At 39.4% G+C, this 18,060-nt stretch overlaps 3 protein-coding genes across 8 annotated transcripts in view; 2 read left to right on the top strand and 1 right to left on the bottom strand.

Moving 5' to 3' along the window:
- Positions 1-5,974, top strand: part of dennd4c (DENN/MADD domain containing 4C) — a 28,291-nt gene extending 22,317 nt beyond the window's left edge. For all 3 annotated transcript variants that reach the window (XM_017036252.2, XM_025063119.1, XM_025063116.1), the window contains 13 exons: positions 14-139; positions 227-1,362; positions 1,572-1,764; positions 1,860-1,957; positions 2,052-2,227; positions 2,311-2,469; positions 2,581-2,779; positions 2,860-2,970; positions 3,047-3,184; positions 3,299-3,416; positions 3,662-3,818; positions 3,914-3,978; positions 4,085-5,974. In XM_017036252.2, the coding sequence (XP_016891741.1) occupies positions 14-139; positions 227-1,362; positions 1,572-1,764; positions 1,860-1,957; positions 2,052-2,227; positions 2,311-2,469; positions 2,581-2,779; positions 2,860-2,970; positions 3,047-3,184; positions 3,299-3,416; positions 3,662-3,818; positions 3,914-3,978; positions 4,085-4,221 (2,813 nt within the window). In that variant the 3' untranslated portion in view covers positions 4,222-5,974. The remainder of the gene's footprint in view (positions 1-13; positions 140-226; positions 1,363-1,571; positions 1,765-1,859; positions 1,958-2,051; positions 2,228-2,310; positions 2,470-2,580; positions 2,780-2,859; positions 2,971-3,046; positions 3,185-3,298; positions 3,417-3,661; positions 3,819-3,913; positions 3,979-4,084) is intronic.
- A 675-nt stretch (positions 5,975-6,649) lies between these two features.
- On the top strand, positions 6,650-9,832 carry cdca9 (cell division cycle associated 9). 3 transcript variants are annotated; one of them, XM_008326170.3, is made up of 10 exons: positions 6,650-6,885; positions 8,030-8,161; positions 8,261-8,301; positions 8,375-8,426; positions 8,512-8,582; positions 8,841-8,902; positions 9,005-9,088; positions 9,179-9,260; positions 9,450-9,536; positions 9,636-9,832. In XM_008326170.3, the coding sequence occupies exons 1-10, from the start codon at positions 6,774-6,776 to the stop codon at positions 9,678-9,680; spliced, it is 768 nt and encodes a 255-aa protein (XP_008324392.1). In that variant the 5' UTR covers positions 6,650-6,773; the 3' UTR covers positions 9,681-9,832. The 3 variants fall into 3 exon arrangements, 2 of the variants coding, with proteins under 2 accessions (XP_008324392.1, XP_024915630.1); XR_003051030.1 differs by having other exon boundaries at positions 6,651-6,885; positions 9,162-9,260; positions 9,636-9,689; XM_025059862.1 differs by lacking the exons at positions 9,450-9,536; positions 9,636-9,832 and having other exon boundaries at positions 6,651-6,885; positions 9,162-9,275.
- Positions 9,833-11,168: 1,336 nt separating this feature from the next.
- plin2 (perilipin 2) lies at positions 11,169-14,599 on the bottom strand. Of its 2 annotated transcripts, none has more exons than XM_008326193.3 (8): positions 14,481-14,599; positions 14,319-14,350; positions 13,664-13,859; positions 13,294-13,376; positions 12,861-13,146; positions 12,246-12,427; positions 11,995-12,111; positions 11,169-11,856 (listed from the first exon to the last, which is right to left on the bottom strand). In XM_008326193.3, the coding sequence occupies exons 2-8, from the start codon at positions 14,346-14,348 to the stop codon at positions 11,458-11,460; spliced, it is 1,293 nt and encodes a 430-aa protein (XP_008324415.1). In that variant the 5' UTR covers positions 14,349-14,350; positions 14,481-14,599; the 3' UTR covers positions 11,169-11,457. The 2 variants fall into 2 exon arrangements, with proteins under 2 accessions (XP_008324415.1, XP_008324424.1); XM_008326202.3 differs by having other exon boundaries at positions 12,246-12,424.
- Between the last annotated feature and the right edge of the window lie 3,461 nt (positions 14,600-18,060).

The following is an 18,060-nucleotide window of genomic DNA, read 5'->3' as shown; positions in this document are numbered from 1 at the left end:
TGTGTATCACCAGGAGGAGACATTGCTGGTTCAGTGGACAGTGCAGTGGCAGTAGCAGAGCCTCTTACTCCCGTCAATGTCCCCTCACCTGTTCCAAGTATTGTAAAGCTATCTGCAGGAAGCTGTGATAGTGAAACAGGTAAAGAAAGAGATTTTAAGATTCCAGCCTAACATTTTTATGTCTTGCACCAAAAAAATTAAATTGGATGTTGTCTACTGTGCACAGGTAAACTGTTTCGAAGGAAAAGTAAGAGCAGAAATATGTCTCTTTCTAATGAAGCTCCTCTGCTGATAGCAGGGGAGTCAAGCCAGTCTCAACAGCAGCGACAGAGAGCCTTTGCTGAGCGCAGCTGCAGCTTCAGTGCTGAAACTCGTTCTGGAATGCTCCTGGAGAACGGAGTGGATCAGATGGCCAGCCAAATGGGAGCTGATGCCCGTATCTTGACTGCGGCTCTTTCTGCTGGCCTGAGTCCACCAGCCAGTAGTGTATCCAAAACACTTTTTAAAGACCTGGATGAGGAGCCTGAAGATATCCAAAGCGCATTACTTCCTAAGTTGCCTGGAGAAGTGGAGGAAGAGGGGGAGGGTCATAAAAAGAAAGAAGAGGAAAGTGAGGAACAAAAGGATGAGGGAGAGAAGGAGGCAGGAGCAGATGAAAAACAAAACGAAAATGAAAAAGAAACTGAGGGACAACTGGAAGAGGAGGAAAGTAAGCAAACTGAAGCCCAAGAGGACGAGTCTGCGGCAAAAGGAGGGACACTGGAGAGAGCCGACGTGGAGGTAGGCGCTGATCCACTTTCCCTTCTGGTGTCAGAGAAGGACGAGTCTGCGTCTGTGACCAGCCAGGAGCAAACACGTTCAATGCCAGCTGTGGTCTCTCGCAACCTGGCAGAGGAGATTGAAATGTACATGAACCTGCGAAGCCCACTGGGCACCAAATCCTCCAGCATGGAACTCCAACAGTCTCAGGGAGACTCCACAGACGCACCACAGCCCAAACAGCCTTTGGAACGCAGATCCAGCCTTCCTGTGCCTCCAGTTAAAACTGCAACTTCGTCCCCAGGAGATACACCCAAACGTAGCCCCAACATGGTCACTCGCTCCAAGACATTTGCTGTCAAGACAAAGAACTCTGCCAGCGTCGTGGGGAGCCCAAGATCATCCTCGTTGACAGCACTGGTCAAATCCTCACAGGGGGGGTCTTTGGGCTCAGTCATAAACTCTATTTCAGGCATCAAGATGGACACACTGTTGTCAGGTCCTAAAATTGATGTGCTGAGATCTGGCATGAAGCAGGCAGCAAATGTTGCCAGCAAAGTGTGGGGAGCCGTGGCATCAGCTTACTCCTACTCTGATGATGAGGCAAGTGGAAGATTTCCACAGATATTAACACTATTTCTTAAAAATCTGAAGACAGTTGTAGATCAATAGTGTTTACATTTTTGTGAATTATCTTACATTTTATTGTATTAAAGGCAGTGCTGCCCTTGTAGAATTATGGTATTCTTAACCAAAACACAGAAAATAAATACTTAAGTCAAAATGTGCAATTTCGAAAATGTCCTCTGTAGGATGAACAGGCTGAGAGAGCTGGAGGCTTCCCAGCCCGTCTGGATGATCACATGCTTGCTGCTCGTGAAGCTGATGATAGTCCAGAGCGAGGGACCATCCCAGGTTTGGTGGCTAATGGTTTGAATCAGAGCTCCACCAGCCTTGGCAGCAGCAGTGGCAGCAGTGACACCGGTCGAGGGAACCACCAAATGCGTATGTTGTTTTTTTTTTGGTGCACACTAAAAATAAACTGAATTTATGCTGATTGCATAAGACTTGTCTTATTAGTTTGATGTCTCTGTCTGCAGATCCAACACCAGGAAGAGCTGGCAGAGGTCCTGATTCCGAGCAAAGCTCCTCACAGTATGCCTCCTCCTCCAGCATCTACCAGAACTGTGCCCTGGAGGTAGGACCTGACAAACATAACTAAGTATTGTGCTGCTGCTGCTCTGGTACCGTAATGTGTCATTTAAGCAGTTCTCGTGTGTCCCTGCTGATAGGTGTTGATGTCAAGTTGCTCCCAGTGTCGTTCCTGTGAAGCTCTGGTGTATGATGAGGAGATCATGGCAGGCTGGACAGCCGATGACTCCAACTTAAATACCAACTGTCCTTTCTGTCGCACAGCCTTTCTTCCCCTGTTGCACGTGGAATTTCATGACTTGCGCATTTCAACAGGGTAGGAATTTTAAAAAAATGTAACTAATGACTTCTAATCAAAACAATGTATAATTGTTATAAACTGTAACTGATTCCTTTCAGTCTCTACATGAATCCCAGTGCCTCAGGAGACAGTATTCACAGCAACAGTGCTCAGCCTGCAGCCAGTAGTTCAACTGATATCAAGACACAAGACCTTACGGCTTTCCCTGAAGAAGATTCAAGGGAGACTCCAGATAATCATCCTGCGGAACAGAAGAGGTGGAGTTTCATGAGCATCGCTTACATTTTACCTAAAGTACCACTGAAAACAACCCCTCAATGCTTCTTTCACTTGGTCTGCTAACTAATCTGTGCTGTTGGTGTTTCCAGTCTCATTCCAGAACCAGTTCAGTCAGATCCTCTGGGTCTACTGGAGCACACTGCAGCAGGGAAGCAGCAGAAATGCAGTGGGACATCACTGACACGCAGCAACAGCGTTGGAGGTCCATTACAGAGCTTGGACTACTCCCAGAGACCAGGCCATGGTGTCTCAACAACCAGTCTGCCCTGCAGCCTCCAAGAGATGTCGGTCAGTGGCACAAGGAGAACACAGACTAATCCTGCTGCTTTGAAAAACACATCTGATAATGTCATATATGTGATTGTCAGGATGGCATGGGCACCAAGCGACCAAACCCCAAGCCTGTGTCTGTCCCGTACCTCAGCCCATTGGTATTGCGCAAAGAGCTGGAGACCTTGCTAGAGAATGAAGGGGATCAGGTATGGGGGATCTGTCCTAAAAGACAACTTTAAGAAACTATAAGAGTTGAGAGTCCAACTGCTTTCGTCTGTGCAGGTAATCTACACCCACAAATTCCTCAGCCAGCACCCCATCATCTTCTGGAACCTGGTGTGGTATTTCCGTCGCTTGGACCTGCCCACTCACCTACCTGGACTCATTCTCACATCTGAACACTGCAACAATGGAGTGCAGGTGAGACATTCTACTCTAGAGCAGGTCTTATTTTTTTCCACATAATTCGTCTTTCTTTGAATTAAAAAATTGCAACACAAGGGAGGGTTGTGACTAAAAGGATTATTTTTACAGCTCCCTTTGACATCACTGTCCCAGGACAGTAAGCAGGTGTATGTCCAACTTCTGTGGGACAACATCAACCTTCACCAGGAACCTGGAGATCCCCTCTACCTGCTGTGGAGGACATTGTGTAAGTATACCACCTGATTTTACTCATGACAGGGATCCAAATCCAGACAGTGTTATCAGGCTGTTGTTGCAATAATGGTTTCGGAATAAACCAAAAATTAAATTCAAACAGTTTTTTAGAAATGTTGTTGTAGTACATGGCCCTATGATAGTTTAATCATTTGGAGGAGCTATCGCTGATATTTGATATGAAGCATGTTGGCTTAAGTTTGGATTTAAGTTTGTTAATACCTTGTTGTTTCCTAGTGGAGAAAAAAGGGACACTGGCTCCAACAGACCACCTGGAGATTCGTACGCTCCTTAACACAATTGTCCGCAACATCCAGACCAACGATGTCTATGGACCAATTAACCTGTTGATCCGAGAGATCAAGCGTCTGCCAGAGGGGGTCAAAAGACAAAGGTCAGCCATTCTCTTCCTATTTCCATAAATAATATTACCTAAACTGCAACCGTAATAGTCAAGAAATAGTGATTTGATTTTTCTTTTTTCCTTAGGAGTGTCTACAGGGACATTCTGTTTCTTTCACTGGTAGCTTTGGGACGTGAGAACATTGATGTTGGTAAGTATATTTGTCTTTTGGCCTGTCATAGTTAACCACAGATATATTTACTTTGTTCTCTCTCTCTCTCTCTGTTAATCTCTGCTTTGTCTCTTCAACCCTGCAGAGGCCTTTGACAGGGAGTACCAACTGGCATATGATGAACTGAGCCCCGAGCAACTCAAGTCACTGCAATGCATGGATAAACCGCCCAGTCCCAGTGTTCAGTGGTGCCTAAAATGCTTTGGCCCACCTTTCATCTAAACAGCAGCAGCGTCAGCAATATGGGAATATTCACTGTTTCTGTTTAACAGCAGAAGAGCAAAGAAAAATGTTGCTAATTGAGCTGTGTTCCCATAGCTGCCAGTTATAGGTGTTTTTTTTTCTATGACCTTATTCAGCTTTTCCTACGTTTTCCAAGCAGATAAGCAGATACCAACACTGTTCCAGCTGTATGCTTGGACAGCAACAGAGTGACTAGTGGAATTAGCTGTGCTTTTTTTCTTAACATAAAGTGTAGAGGGTGTATGGCTTCCCTTGTGGTGTAGTCATATCTGATGTTGTGTGTGTGTGTGTGTTTGTGTGTGTGTGTGTTTGTGTGTGTGGAGGCTGCGTTTGCTCATAGGTCATGGAACCTCAAAGTTTTGCTTTTCCCACATGAGATCAGGACTTTCTTGAGATGATATATCCCTCAACTGTTTCTTTCTGCACTTCTAAACAACAGAATAACAATAACTCTTCTCCACTTGTCTATTTGTACATATTGTTTTTCTTGAGGGAAGTTTTAAACCACAATTGCCTACTTTTTGAGGCAAAAGGTTGCGACGCATCAGCTGTTTGTGTTTTTGTTCCATTCGAGTCTTATTGAATGTTCCCCTGGGTGTGTACAGGTTTGGGGTGAGGCTTTGTGTGTATATAGTTGTCAGTGACTCTCAGTAATAAATTTTATTAAACTCACAACATTCCACATTTGCTGCAATTTAAAGATGTCTTAAAGAAGAATCAACTAAATAATGCTTGCTATACACCATCATGCGTGTCACATTAAAACCCAATCAATCGATAGTAGCTAAACATTGTGCCACACTACTGATCTCAGCACATTAAATCCAAATCAAAGTTAAAAAAAATAGGATATGCAGTTTAGTGCAACGCCCCGTTGTCGCAGTGATCAGTTTGTCTAGTGTTTTTAATGTTTGTGTTTTTAACAGTTCTCACTGTATTTGTTAGGCTCATATAGTCACAGTTGTCTCTTTCACAGACTTTAGTTAGTTCTTCCTGAAACCAAAAATGAAGCAGTGAAGTTTTTTTTCTTTGTTATTAATTACAAATATTATGTGCTGACAGGATGTGTTTTTTTAGTTTGTGTTTTTGTCTTTATAGATATTTGTCATAGCCTTTGTTGCATCTGCATGGCTGAGATATTTTGACATGACATTCCACTGACTGCTGAAACAGACAGGAAGAGCTGTGATAAAATGTTGGGACAAGGGCCTGCATGTTACCAACATAGAAACAGGAAAGAAATGCTGATTTGTACAGATGTAAAATTTTCAACTTGCACTGCATAGATTGCAACCTGACCTTAATCTACAAGTACATGTGGATGAAATGACCTCAGAATATTAACATTATTTTCCTTCAAAACAAAATAAATTTTTCAATTATTTATTTTTGTAATATTAACGTTTGGATTGAAGGCAGTGTAGTGAAACTAATATGGCATTTTTAGGACTAACCATCTCCCTTTCCCTGTTTTAACCTATTCTGGGTTTTCATCTTGTTCAGACTTTGTAAATTTGATCTTCTCTAAAGAGAGGATGTACAGAGAAGATGTTTGTTAACAGTAGATTTAAGTGATCTCTTACCATCCTGTGGAAAGGAAATGAATGTCTACACTTGATGTGCTGCAATAAATGATTTTGTGAAAGATAATTATGCTTGGTTTTTGTCTGTTGCACCCAGTGTCCTTAAATGTAATGATGCTTTTCTCACAATAAAGTTGATTCACCTGGTGTGGGAGCTTTACTGTCTGTTCTTTTACATAGTAGAAAGTTTTTTCTGTATTGCTTTGCCATTTACTATGGTGAAATACTCACATTACTCACTACTTTCCTGCGTTGCCTGCTCATTCACCTATTAACTGTACTTACACTCACTCACTCATTTACCTTGCTTGCTTGCTGACTTGTTGTTCCCAACAGTTATTCCCAAAAATGTTTGGTAATTAAAATCGCAACACCTATATTCTCAGTTTAAAATCTTTTCAATATTTTGTTTCTTAATGTGATTAGTAAAGTTAAGTTTCACAGAGTACCGACAGCAAAACGTTCAATTCAATACAAAACCTTTGAAGGAATGTAAAAAATTAAGAGTAAATGTGCTTAATGAAGGTGTGTTGTTTTTTGTCTTGTTTTATCAAAAATCTTTAAAAATATGTTTTATTTTATCTTGCTTTCTATTTTAAATTAAATAAAGAAATTATTTTTATTTTTGTGATTTTACTTTACTCTCTTAAGTCTAACGACGAAAATTCAAATATAATTAAATCAAATAATACTACTACTACTACTACTACTAATAATACTAATAATAATATAATTTAAGTTTAATACTTAAAAAAACCCGAATGATAGTAATCATAGATCAGTAACAGAGTTATTAAGTGCTCAGACACATTTCTGCCGTTTCCGGTTGAACGCGCCAGTGTTGATGAAGGCTGCCGCGTCACGTGCGTCAGAAAGGTGAATCTCTCAGACCAGGTCACTGTTAGTTCAGGTCAGCTCTTCAGTCCCTGAGAAGTTTAGTGATTTAAAATGCCGTTGAGACGCAGGAAAAACGCAGGAAATAAACAGAACAATGAGCAACAGAGCCGTGAGATGCGACAAAGCAGACTGGCGCCCTTCATCCAACAGTTTCAAAAAGAAGGTTTGGAAATGTCTTGTTTAATTTCTAGCTAGTCTGCGTCAGTGAGCCCAAAGACGTTTTAGGAGCAGGTGCTGACGCAAAAAAGCAAAACGTGTCGTGAAGTTTAAGTATGAAAAGTAACTAAATTTACTTTAAAAGAGTTGGCGTCTTACAAAAGGAACTTTAATATTGTTGTTGTCACTGCAGTCCAACATTAGCTCTTACCGTATTCGGTGTTGACGTGACTTGCAGTAAAATAAGCTGAAGCCCACAAGCTCTGCTGAGTGTTCCACCATGTTGCTATGGTGTAGATACAAAAGGTTTTAGATATTTAAATATTCCTTTGCTCCCGTGACAACCTTCTTAACGGCGACAAAGGTGGTTGAATTAATTGACTGTTGATTTGTCAACTTAAATTTGGCCTAGTCACTGTGTCTGATGCATTTTGAGGCTACAGACCTTGAATTGAGGCAGGGCTATAATATTACATGTGCACAACGCACCCTCCTAAAATTAGTGATAACTATACATGTTACAATTTTTGGCATCCATATTTACTCTTATGTGAACAAAGCATATACTGGGCCTTTTTAAACATTGGCCCACATAGACAAATTAGCGTAATACTGTCATACAGATTTGTAGGCTGCACTCCCATGATGCCAGTCTCCTGTTCTATTCTACATCCACATTGTATTTGGACCTGAATGGCATCAGAGAGTAAGATGGGTACAATTTGGTTCCACTGTAATGGATTTCAGACATGAATTTCATCGTGAAGTTTGGAACAGTGTGCCAAGAAAATATCCTCACACCATTATAACGCCATAACTTACCTAAGACTGTGGCACCATGTGCAGCCAGAATTAATGACTGAAGCTTCTATGCAAACAGTGAGACTCCTCCAACCAGGATGAACCAATATTCTGATGCTCTGTTTTGGAGAGCCCATATAAATAAGTTCTCATAGTTTTTTTGCTGTTTATTTCTTGTCAGCATAATCCATCTTGTTAGTTTTCACGTTTCCTCTGCATCTCTTTCTCAGCCCGAAAATCAGGAATTATATATTAGTGTTAGTGACCATATGAAATGAAATGGAACAAAAGCCTGTGTCATATCTTCTATGTGCTTTCCTCATACTTCAAAATGTTAATTTCCTGCACAGCACAAGAGCGCATGAATGAGCTGGAGGCCAGAATGGAGAACATGTTGTCTACAGTGGACAAGATCTTCAAAGTAGAAAAAATGAAGATGCCTCCATCTCTTCAAAAAACACTTATTGGAGATTTAATAAGCGGTGAGATGTGGTTGGGTTTTTTTCATCAAGGAGACTAATTTACTCCAGAGTTCATCAGTCACCTGAGTGTTTCTCCTTTTCAAACTCTAACCATATTAGAGGAGGAAATCTCTGCAAGTGAGGTATCCATTGCCATGAAGGTGAGTGAAATGATTAAAATATCATATGCATCAATTAAAATACAAATGAATGTAACAAATGTATTTTGTACAGAATGAATCCATTCAGATATCCCAGCCCCTCAAGAGAGTTTCCAGTAGAAAAGGTGACATGTGTTTAAGAAATCTGTTCATACTTTGTTGTCTAAAATTCTTATATACTGTAGCAGTCATCTTGTGCCTTTATTTTAGCTGTGAAATCAACAGAGTCTCCTCCAGTTCAGTCTATGCCAGGGCAGAGGTCGTCAAATCGCACTACAAAGGTATACAGGGAAAAACAGGGACTTTTCAAAAGGACAATTTAGGAAACTAAAGTTAATGTATGCTTTTTAATGGATGCTGAAATTCAATGGAGATAATCCATGTCATATTCTTTATACTGACAACACAGCTTTCATACATACAGGTTATCTTTGAAAAGTATATTTTTAATCCTGTAGAAAATATGACAAAATAAGACTTGATGCTCTTCTGTCTTTTCTTAGCACAATATATTGACAGCTTATTTGCTTTGTTGCTAGACCTCAAATGGGACAAAAAGGACCAGAACATTACCTGCTAGTATTAGCACTGGAAGCCTAAGGTAAGACTTTGGCAGCCTTATACTCTGTATTTTATCATTTGTATTTTATGTCATTTTGTAAAATATCTGGGAATTTTTGTTTTGTTGTTTCTTCTAATACAGGGCTTCCACAGTCATTGCCAAAAGGACACAGAGTCGCTTAACCAAGACAGTTGAGCATACTCCACAGAACAAACCCAAACTCAGGTTCAAAGCAACATTTGACTTACTTTTTTGTTTTTATTTTTTTATTTTTTTTAACGCTTGGATGTTGAATTAGTCTTGGTTCCGTCCCAGGTCTGTTGTGTCCACAGGAGACCTTCACTGTTCAGTGGCAGGTTCTGCTGCCCATATTACTGTGACAACAGCGCAAGGCCAGGTAAAGACATCTTTTACCGCCTTTGGCGCCACCTTGTGGCAAAACAACTTGTAACGTTTTTAACTGTTAACTGAAGGTCTTTGGCAAAACAACTCACAACAACGTTTTTAACTGTTAACTGAAGGTCTTCGCTATATTTAAAATTAAACCAAAATTAGATTTTATTTTTTATTTTTCTTTGCTTTTCAGTCGGTCAGTTTTTCGGAAGAGTCAAAGGATGAAATTAATCTGGATTTACTGGATGACGTGGCCTGGTGCCAGATTCAGAGGCTGACGGTAATCTAATTAAAAATCAGTTCCAGGCCTTGTCATTATTAAAGCTCTGACAAACGTCTTTCAAGTGAGTATATTCTGATTAAAATTTGGTACTTTCAGAGTCTGATGGAATATCTCTCAAAGCAAAGTCGCTGCATCCGATGAAAGAAGGAAATCTGGCTGTATTCCACTTGGATTTTATTAAATTTAAACTTTAAATATATTGAATTTATTTAAAAACGCTTTGCATTCTAAATTGGAGCATGTAATCTTTTTAAAAGCACAATAAAGCTCATTTGAATTATTTATGTGAATTTTTTTGCATGATATAATTATTAATAGGAAACGGTGATAGATTTGATTTAAAGTAGTAACACGAGTCTGAACGAACAGAAGATGTAGTTTACTGCTGCCCTATCTACACAAAAACAATTGTTTTTGTCGAATATATGCCTGCTTCCTACTTACTTTTGTTGCTTTAATGTCATCCAATGTTAATAATGAATAATGGTTTAAAACCACATTCTCAACAACATCAGGGTCCTGATCATTGACCACTCGCTTAACAATAGTCAAATGGGTCAAGTCAATAGTCATGTATTAATTAGTTATGAATACATTATAAAATTGCATGCAGAAATCCCAGGTTTGTTCTCAGATTTGTTTTTCTGCATTGCATGGCAACAGCCTGTCAAAAAACGTAATGACGTCAGTCAAAACTACCTAGTAATATTAGAACATTATGACATATGGAGTTTAAATTGTCACATAATGCTTTGGAGCTTTGTTTAATGCTTTCGCGCGGGCAGCATTCATAATATTTATTTGGAGATATGTGTCTTGCTTAATTAAACAGCACTTGCTTCACTGGTTGAGGAGCACCAAGATCTGCAGAAGTACTGACTGAGTGATATCAACAGGTGGAGGTGTTGCCGTTCTAACGGCATCATTTGCTAAGAACTCACCTCCTCCTCCTCCTCTTGTCGATGCCATTTTAAGGTTGTCTCAGGTTGAAGAAAAACATCTTTTTCCTCTACCACTGGATGGTGCCGTTTAACATCATCCTTTTCTAAGCACTCACTTCCTCCACCTCTAGGGAGGTCATTGAAGAAAACCCAGCATGCCCAAAGATGAGGCTCTGAAGACAGACAGCTGGGCACCAAGGAAACTATACGATATTTCATTAAGATCGTTACATTAACTACGCCTTTGTCTTTTTTCTTTAGGCAATAATATGGGTATCCCAGTATAGAAATTGTAATTTTAAAGACCGCAGACAACGGACTTTATACACAGTAAATGGTATAACATTATTAGTGTCTTTAAAAGACTCTGCATGGACTTTTTATTTTTAAAATATAAGAAGGTAAAACAAGTTAATCTAACTCAAACAACAGTACTTCTTAAGTTTCACAATCCTAAGGTAGGCTAGATCTTTTTGTCTTTTTATTTTGTTTTGCTGATAAAATGTTTTGCATTGTGAGTCTATTCCACTACTACTGATAAAAAAAGTGTGGAAGTGTTTGCATAAAACTTGTAAAATGTCAATTTTTATGGCACCTTCACTTTTTCAGTTCATATTCTTAAGGATTTATGATAATATGTAGGTTTTGTTGGGTTTTTTTAAAAAAATAAATAAAAATGAGACAGTTATGAAGAGTAGCTGATTTATTTATGGATAAATATGGCTCTGGATTAAGTCTTTATAGAGTACTTGAAAGTGTCTAAAACTTCAAAAGCAGCAACAGGATTTCAGCAATATATAGTGTTTGAAAGTATAAAATTAATTTTTCTTTATCACAGAATCTAAGATCTGGGAAAACACAACACGACTAAATAAGTCGTCAATAGTACGATAAGACTACAAAACAAGCTGTCGAAAGGTCACTAGTTCTTCTTGGAATTAAGTGATCCCATCTCCAGACTTCTAACACTACAACTCTCAGTGTGGCTCAGTGGATGGCAAGTTAGAAGGAAAAACTGGGATCTCGCCATCTGCAGGGGTCGGAACGTGACCCTGTTCAGGGGTCTTCCGGGGGTAGAAGGGCCCTACGAGCCAGTTGAGTGGTGTGTTGTTCACCAGATAATCTGTGACGTTGTCTAGAGAAGTGGTCATTTTTTGGAGTTGTGTTCTGCTGCTGGAGAGCACGCTGTCTGACAGATCCGCCAGCACCTTGGCCTTGTTGAAGTTTGAGTAGATCTGTGAGGCTGAGTTGCTGAGGGAGACTGCCTCCTGAATGTTGTTGGGTAGGCCCTGTAGGCTGGACATGAGGACAAGACAGGTGGTCTGGAGCTGCTGGGTGAGGGAACGTGCGAGGGTCAAGGTGTATGACTCGATTGCCTAAAAGGAGGAAGAAAGTTGCATAACAGAAATAGTGTACAAGTAATAATAGTGTATAAGTAAGGTGCAAGTTAATGTTTCCACTTCCTTGTGTTTTAACTTGACTGCAGGTGCAAGTTAATGTTTCCACTTCCTTACCTCAGCCTCATGACTGTTCTCTTGGTCTGGACCCTTGGACTTCCATGGCACAATGGAGCTCAGCCTATTGTTTACAAGCTGATTAGCTCCACTAATATTCTTTCTGCTGTACTCAATCTGGAAAGAGTAAAGACTTGTGTAAACTTCTCTGGAGCTTCAGTCCAATAAATCATGAGGCATTTGATTCAATCAGTAGTAAGAATAATAAAGTATCAAGTATCTTCACAGAAAGTAAGTTGGGGGTGACCAACCAGGTCAACTGTGTAGTTGAGCTCGGAGATGAACTCCATGCTGCGCTGCTTTCCATCTCTAATTTTGCCCACAGCTCCGGTGTACGCCCTTTTCCTTAGCTTTGTGGAGAGGGAACCGAGTCGCACGTAGTAGCTCAGCTCCTTCCTATCAAATCCCTTGACTGTCTTCGCCTCCAACTCTGCTACAAGAAACACACAAGGTGGTACACTTTCTTAAAACATGACAAACGGTGTGATTCCTTAAAGAGGTCCAATAGTTTCCTTCATGCTAACGGAAACAAGAGGTCTGTTAATCCTTCAAAACAGATCAGGATTGTTTATTTCAAGTGTTTGCATTCCACAGTTCAGCCTCTAAACAAACTCCATTAATGATGCAGATAAACCAACCAGTGATGCAAGGTCAGACAGAGGAGCTCTGTTTTCCCTGAAATAACCTCTATTTTTGGGTCTTGTTTAGTAGAGTTGAGAATAACAATAATTTGTGAGGTCAGCACTTGTGACCGTTTTGCTGCTGAGTCAGTTTTATTGTGTATGATTAGGGGAACTTTTGTTAACAAAACTGATCTCTGTTTTTGAACTGGAATGGTGAGAGTTATTCAACTTTTTAGTTTTTACCCAGTTCATCCTCAGTCAGAGGCAGATACTGCTCCATCAGGTGCTCAGATGTGCTGAGGGCTGTGTCCACTCCGCTGCTGACCAGCTGAGCCACCCTGCTCTCCAGCACTGTGCTGACACTCCCACTGACCACAGTCCTGGTCTTCTCTATCCCCTCGTGCACCACGTCCCGAGTCCTTTCAACAACGCTGGTGAGAGTGTCAGAGACTGTGCCCTTGGCGTTGGACACAGTTCCGGTCACAACGTCCTTAGCCGTGTTCACCACGTCCTTGGCACTGGAAACAATCTAAGCAGACAAAATTAAATGTATTGTTGTCATAATGATTGAGCAAGTAACAGGCAGTTGAGAAACACAAGGCATAGGTCATCAGTAATCCCTCAGGTGATTAGTCAACTCAGATTGTGAAACCTGGTGTGATGATGTGGACAGTACCTGGTCAGAGGGTTGTTGAAGAATGGGCAGAGTTTTCTCAATCGTGTCCAAACCTTTACAGGCTAGGTTGTTGGCAATGGCAACTAAAAAAACAGAATAAAATAATTTGGTTAAAGTTTTTGTTTCTTAAATAAATCTCTTTTAGTAAGGAGTTGAAGTTTTAGTGCTTGTATTAGTCTGAGAAATAACAGAGAAACTGGGTGAAGGTTCACGTGTCATGACTAAGAGTCAGCATCCTGACGTGAACTTCCTGCGTGACTCAGTCACACAACACTATCCATTTAGTTTCAGTTTCAGCGTTTACACAATATTATCTGATGCAATTTTAAGTGTACGTGTGGAAGAAGACGTTTTATACGAAGAGTCTCACTCTGTGGTTCCAGCTTGTCAATGATGGGTGTGGCAGTGGTCAAGGCCACGGAGGTGATGGTGCGGACACTTTGCTCCGCAGCCTCACACACACTCCTGATGTATGGGTGGTTTTCTTTGGTGTTACAGTACATGCTGGACACCAGGTCGTACGTGGAGCTCACCAGAGGGAGATTGGTAACCCTCTCCACCACATTCTGTGAAACATATTTTCAGACATATACTGAAAAATAATTGAAAAACTTTTGCTTTTAAAGTTGTTTTAAAGATTTAAGATTTGTTGACACTTTTCATAAAAAGTAAAAGTCACAGCAAAATAGCAACAGAAAAATACAAAATATATATAGACATTTTAATGGAAATGTTCAGAATATAAAGTTGACTATACTTTTATGCTTCCATTAGGCTATTACTAATAAATAAATAGTTTGATAGTTTGAAACAATTATAAACTGTTGCAATCCAATTATAGGCAGACTAGATGTGGTCAGAAAAGAGTAAATTGTTGTTAAATAGTTGTAAAACAGTCGACTGTAAAAAACAAAAAACAAAAAACCCCAAAACATCAAGTTACCATCAATTTAGAGCTTAACAGAAAAAACATTTGGGATTTGATTTATAAATATCGGTAAATGAAGAACTGAGCAAAGTCTCACCTGATTGGAGATAATGTCAACTGCTGCCATAACTGTATCAAATTAAAAGTAGAAACAAAAGAAGCAAAAGTTCAACTACAGTACCATAGTGGAGAAATAACAATAAAAAGTTTTCTGTAATTTTAAACCAAACTCTCCGTTTGCCTGTAAAGCTATACTTACTCTGTGATGCGTCCGTACGCTACTACAGGAGGAAAAGACAGATTGGTTAAAAGGGGAGCCGCACGCGCTGGATTTATCGTCTCCAACTATCGCGAGATTTCGTGAATTTTTTTAGGTCAAATGTTTTTAGGTAAAAGTTTAGAGGAAGAAAATCCCCGGAACAAGGCGACGTCACAAGGGATAATTACGACACAGTCACAGCGATTGTTTCAAGGCGTCTGGTCAGTGATGATTTTAAAGGGACATAGTGCATGAACTCAATGAGATAAAATCAATAAAGGGCTGTTGTTTTGAGCAGATACATTATAAATCGTTTATCCCATTAGTCAGTAAAGTTAATAATGCATTAGGGGATTTGAAAGTCTTTAAATGAAGAGAAACAACCACAGCACAAGTATTATTTAATTTTTTCATTTATTTACTTTTATTTCGAAACCATGTTAAAACTCACTTTATGATTAACTATGGTTTAATCTTCAGTATATAGAGTTATTTTTGAAATACATTATCATAATAAGCATTAATACTTTTGTTCACATCAGAAGCCTGTCTGACTGAGCTGAGTTTAAAGTTCACTTTAAGTTTTGCGAATATCATTGGTTGCTTTGACGTCTTAACATAGCGCATAGGCTAATTTTTAATTCAATTAAGACAATTGGGTGATAATAAGAAATCATAAGATAATAAGAGTGTTATCCTGTAATTTTATATTGAATCCACTGATTGTGTTAGCCAATATGCCCGTTCAGTGCGCGGATTAATGTTTTTTGTTGTTGTTGTTGTTGTTTTTTGTTTTTTTAACTGTATGGACTATAAGCCCATCCATTCCTTTTCTTGTACGTCAGCTAGTTTAAATGTTGTCCTGCACCTGCATTTCATGTCTTGGTCTCCAACTTCCCTGAAGTTCTCTGGCGCCCCCTACGAGACTCACGGCCTAAACTACTACTCGAATCTGGCCAAAATATGGTACCACTTTTGACGTAATGACCTGCCCCACATTTCAAGATACTCTTTGTCCAACATTTTGTTGACTGTGACTTGGTCACCCTTGTCGTAGGACTAAAGAATAACGCACAAAAATCAAAAGTCAGAATCAAAGCTAGTTTTTCATTTTGTCTACTAATAAAATACATACATTTCAACTGCTTAAGAATTTGCACTGGTCCAACAAAAATGTATTAACTGGCCTTCACGAATTCTGACCCTAATGCAATAAGAAATTTAATGGGGAAACTGAGCTGCACTGTTCATGTTGGAATGAAATCCAGGGAAGCCTGAGAGATTTGTAGAATAAGAATGGGTTGGAATACCTCAGCAGATTTGTCTGAAACTTGCTGAAAAGTACTTTGAATACTGGAGTCTTTTGTAAGGGAATAATTCATCAGTAGGAACAGAGGGCTAAAGTGTGTGACCTTACTAATGTTTGAGTTTTGTGAAGTCATTTAGTTTTCTCTGCACATAAACTATTGTCCTCTCTAATGTAGTGTGGTTAGCTTTTGGAGATGTGAGCATGTGTGAATTTGCATGAAAACATTCATGTGTGTTTATAGTGTACTATCACCATCTTCAAAATGCCAGGCCATTGTGGCTGTACACTACAAATTTGACCAAGTCTTCTCTGTGTGTTTGAAATAATTGCAGTAATTTAATGGCCTGAATGCTACCATATGTCAGGGCCTGATCAACTGTTTGCCATTAGCTCACCAGAGCCAGATGCGTGGCCCTTCAGCCGTGTCTGCAGTCATTTCTGTAAAAGCCTTTTGTATGTGTTATTAAGAATATAAATAAATTCACTGTCTTTGGAGGCCACATGAAAAAATGTGGGTGTAGTTGAGAAATTAGGCAGCTTGGCTCACTCACAGGGTGCTGGAATCTGAAGATAAACCCTCTGGGGTTCATTCATCATAATTCAAATAGACCCCATATGAAAATGCTGGCTGCAGTAAACCACAGACAATGAGGTCTAACAAAAAGAAGCTGCTACTGGGCCACACATTTAAATCAGCATACCCTTCTGTAGACACAGTCCTGCACAGCTCCGACAACAGATTGATCTGTTTTCATCTTCTTTAGATCATGACCTTCTGATGCTCCAGTACACTGAAGAGTATTATACATTTATTTTGTATCTTGTCTGAGATATAGCACTACTCCACATAATGCAAACTATGTAATAGTTCATCACATTTACTTCTGTATTTCACTCTTTGTCAAACTCATTTATTAATGGTACAATGCTAAAAGCTTAACTTTGTAGAGATATATTTGAAGATAATTAAAAGGCTTTGTTTATATTAAAACAATAACACTTTGAGTGTGTGTGTTTGCAGGTCTGAACTGTTGTCAAGGCTTTTATATACATTATTAACTGCACAGTTGATCTAAAGTGTCGTAGTGTACACTACACACTACTCACATACACACTCCTGTGCAAGTGCCCTCACCCACATCCTGTAAACAAACACTGCATCCAGAGTGACACAGTCCAGGTCATTTTGGTTCACTGTCTCTGTCTCTGACTTATTTGAAACCACCATGTGATTTATCTGTCTGGCACTCAAAGGACAAAGTTCAAAAGCTTCTGGCATTGCTTTAGTTTTGTTGTCTGGCAACTAAATTTAATAATAGAAACAGTAGCTGGTTTTATTTATTTATTTATTGTGCACTATTACTGTTTTATAAGAGCAGCTGATTTTGTTAGCAACACTTTTTTTGCAGAAATGTATTAGAGTGATATCTTATAACTTGTGATCTGCATACATTAAGTAAGTGAAACACATTGATATAAACATGTTAACTGTAAAGAAATTGCATTTTAAGAGCGTCTTTCTGATAGTGACAAACATTGACCACTAGATGGCAGTCGAGTAGGTCAAGTTGATTCTCAGCTGAGGCGTCTCACCCTGTGTGTGACGTGATTGTTTCTGGAAACGTTTAGGAATATGTTGTTATTGGAGTTGTCACCAAGGAATATATATATATCTGTATTTCAACAAAATACACATTTGTACGGTTAAACATCGTGTGTATGCGTGAAGGGTATGTAGTAGAACGCCAGGACACAAGGGTTTGCTGTATATACATATTGTACAACGGATACTGTGATTATACAGGACATGCATGTCAGAAGGGGTTACTACAAATACGCATGCAGTATTCTAAAAGAAAGAGGTCAAATAAATCGAAAGACTTAAAATGTACAATTATATATTTTATATACTAATATTAATTCAATCTAAATATTAAAGAGGTCATCCAATCCTTTGGTGCTGAGGAAAAACCATGACTTTTCACTATTTTTAAATAACTTCACTGGAGTGAAGCTTTACTGTAAAGCTAGTGTGATGCTTTCATGATAAAAAAAAAAAGTACAGCAATGACAGCAACACCCTTAGTGCCCACATGGGAATCAGTGATTGACTCGCGTGTATAACACATAATGAAAGGAAACATCACTGTCACGGTGGCCCTGCACTCCTGTCTCCATTGTATTCTGCTGGTGTGCAGGTGGCAGTGGAGTGATGTTTAAATTGAGTTGTAATGCAGCAGAGATCCTCACACACAGTGTCCGTCTTTTGTG

Source organism: Cynoglossus semilaevis, chromosome 1, assembly GCF_000523025.1.
Source record: "Cynoglossus semilaevis isolate Cse_v1.0 chromosome 1, Cse_v1.0, whole genome shotgun sequence".
NCBI classification, from domain to species: domain Eukaryota; kingdom Metazoa; phylum Chordata; class Actinopteri; order Pleuronectiformes; family Cynoglossidae; genus Cynoglossus; species Cynoglossus semilaevis.
This window is presented reverse-complemented; position numbering and strand designations above follow the sequence as displayed.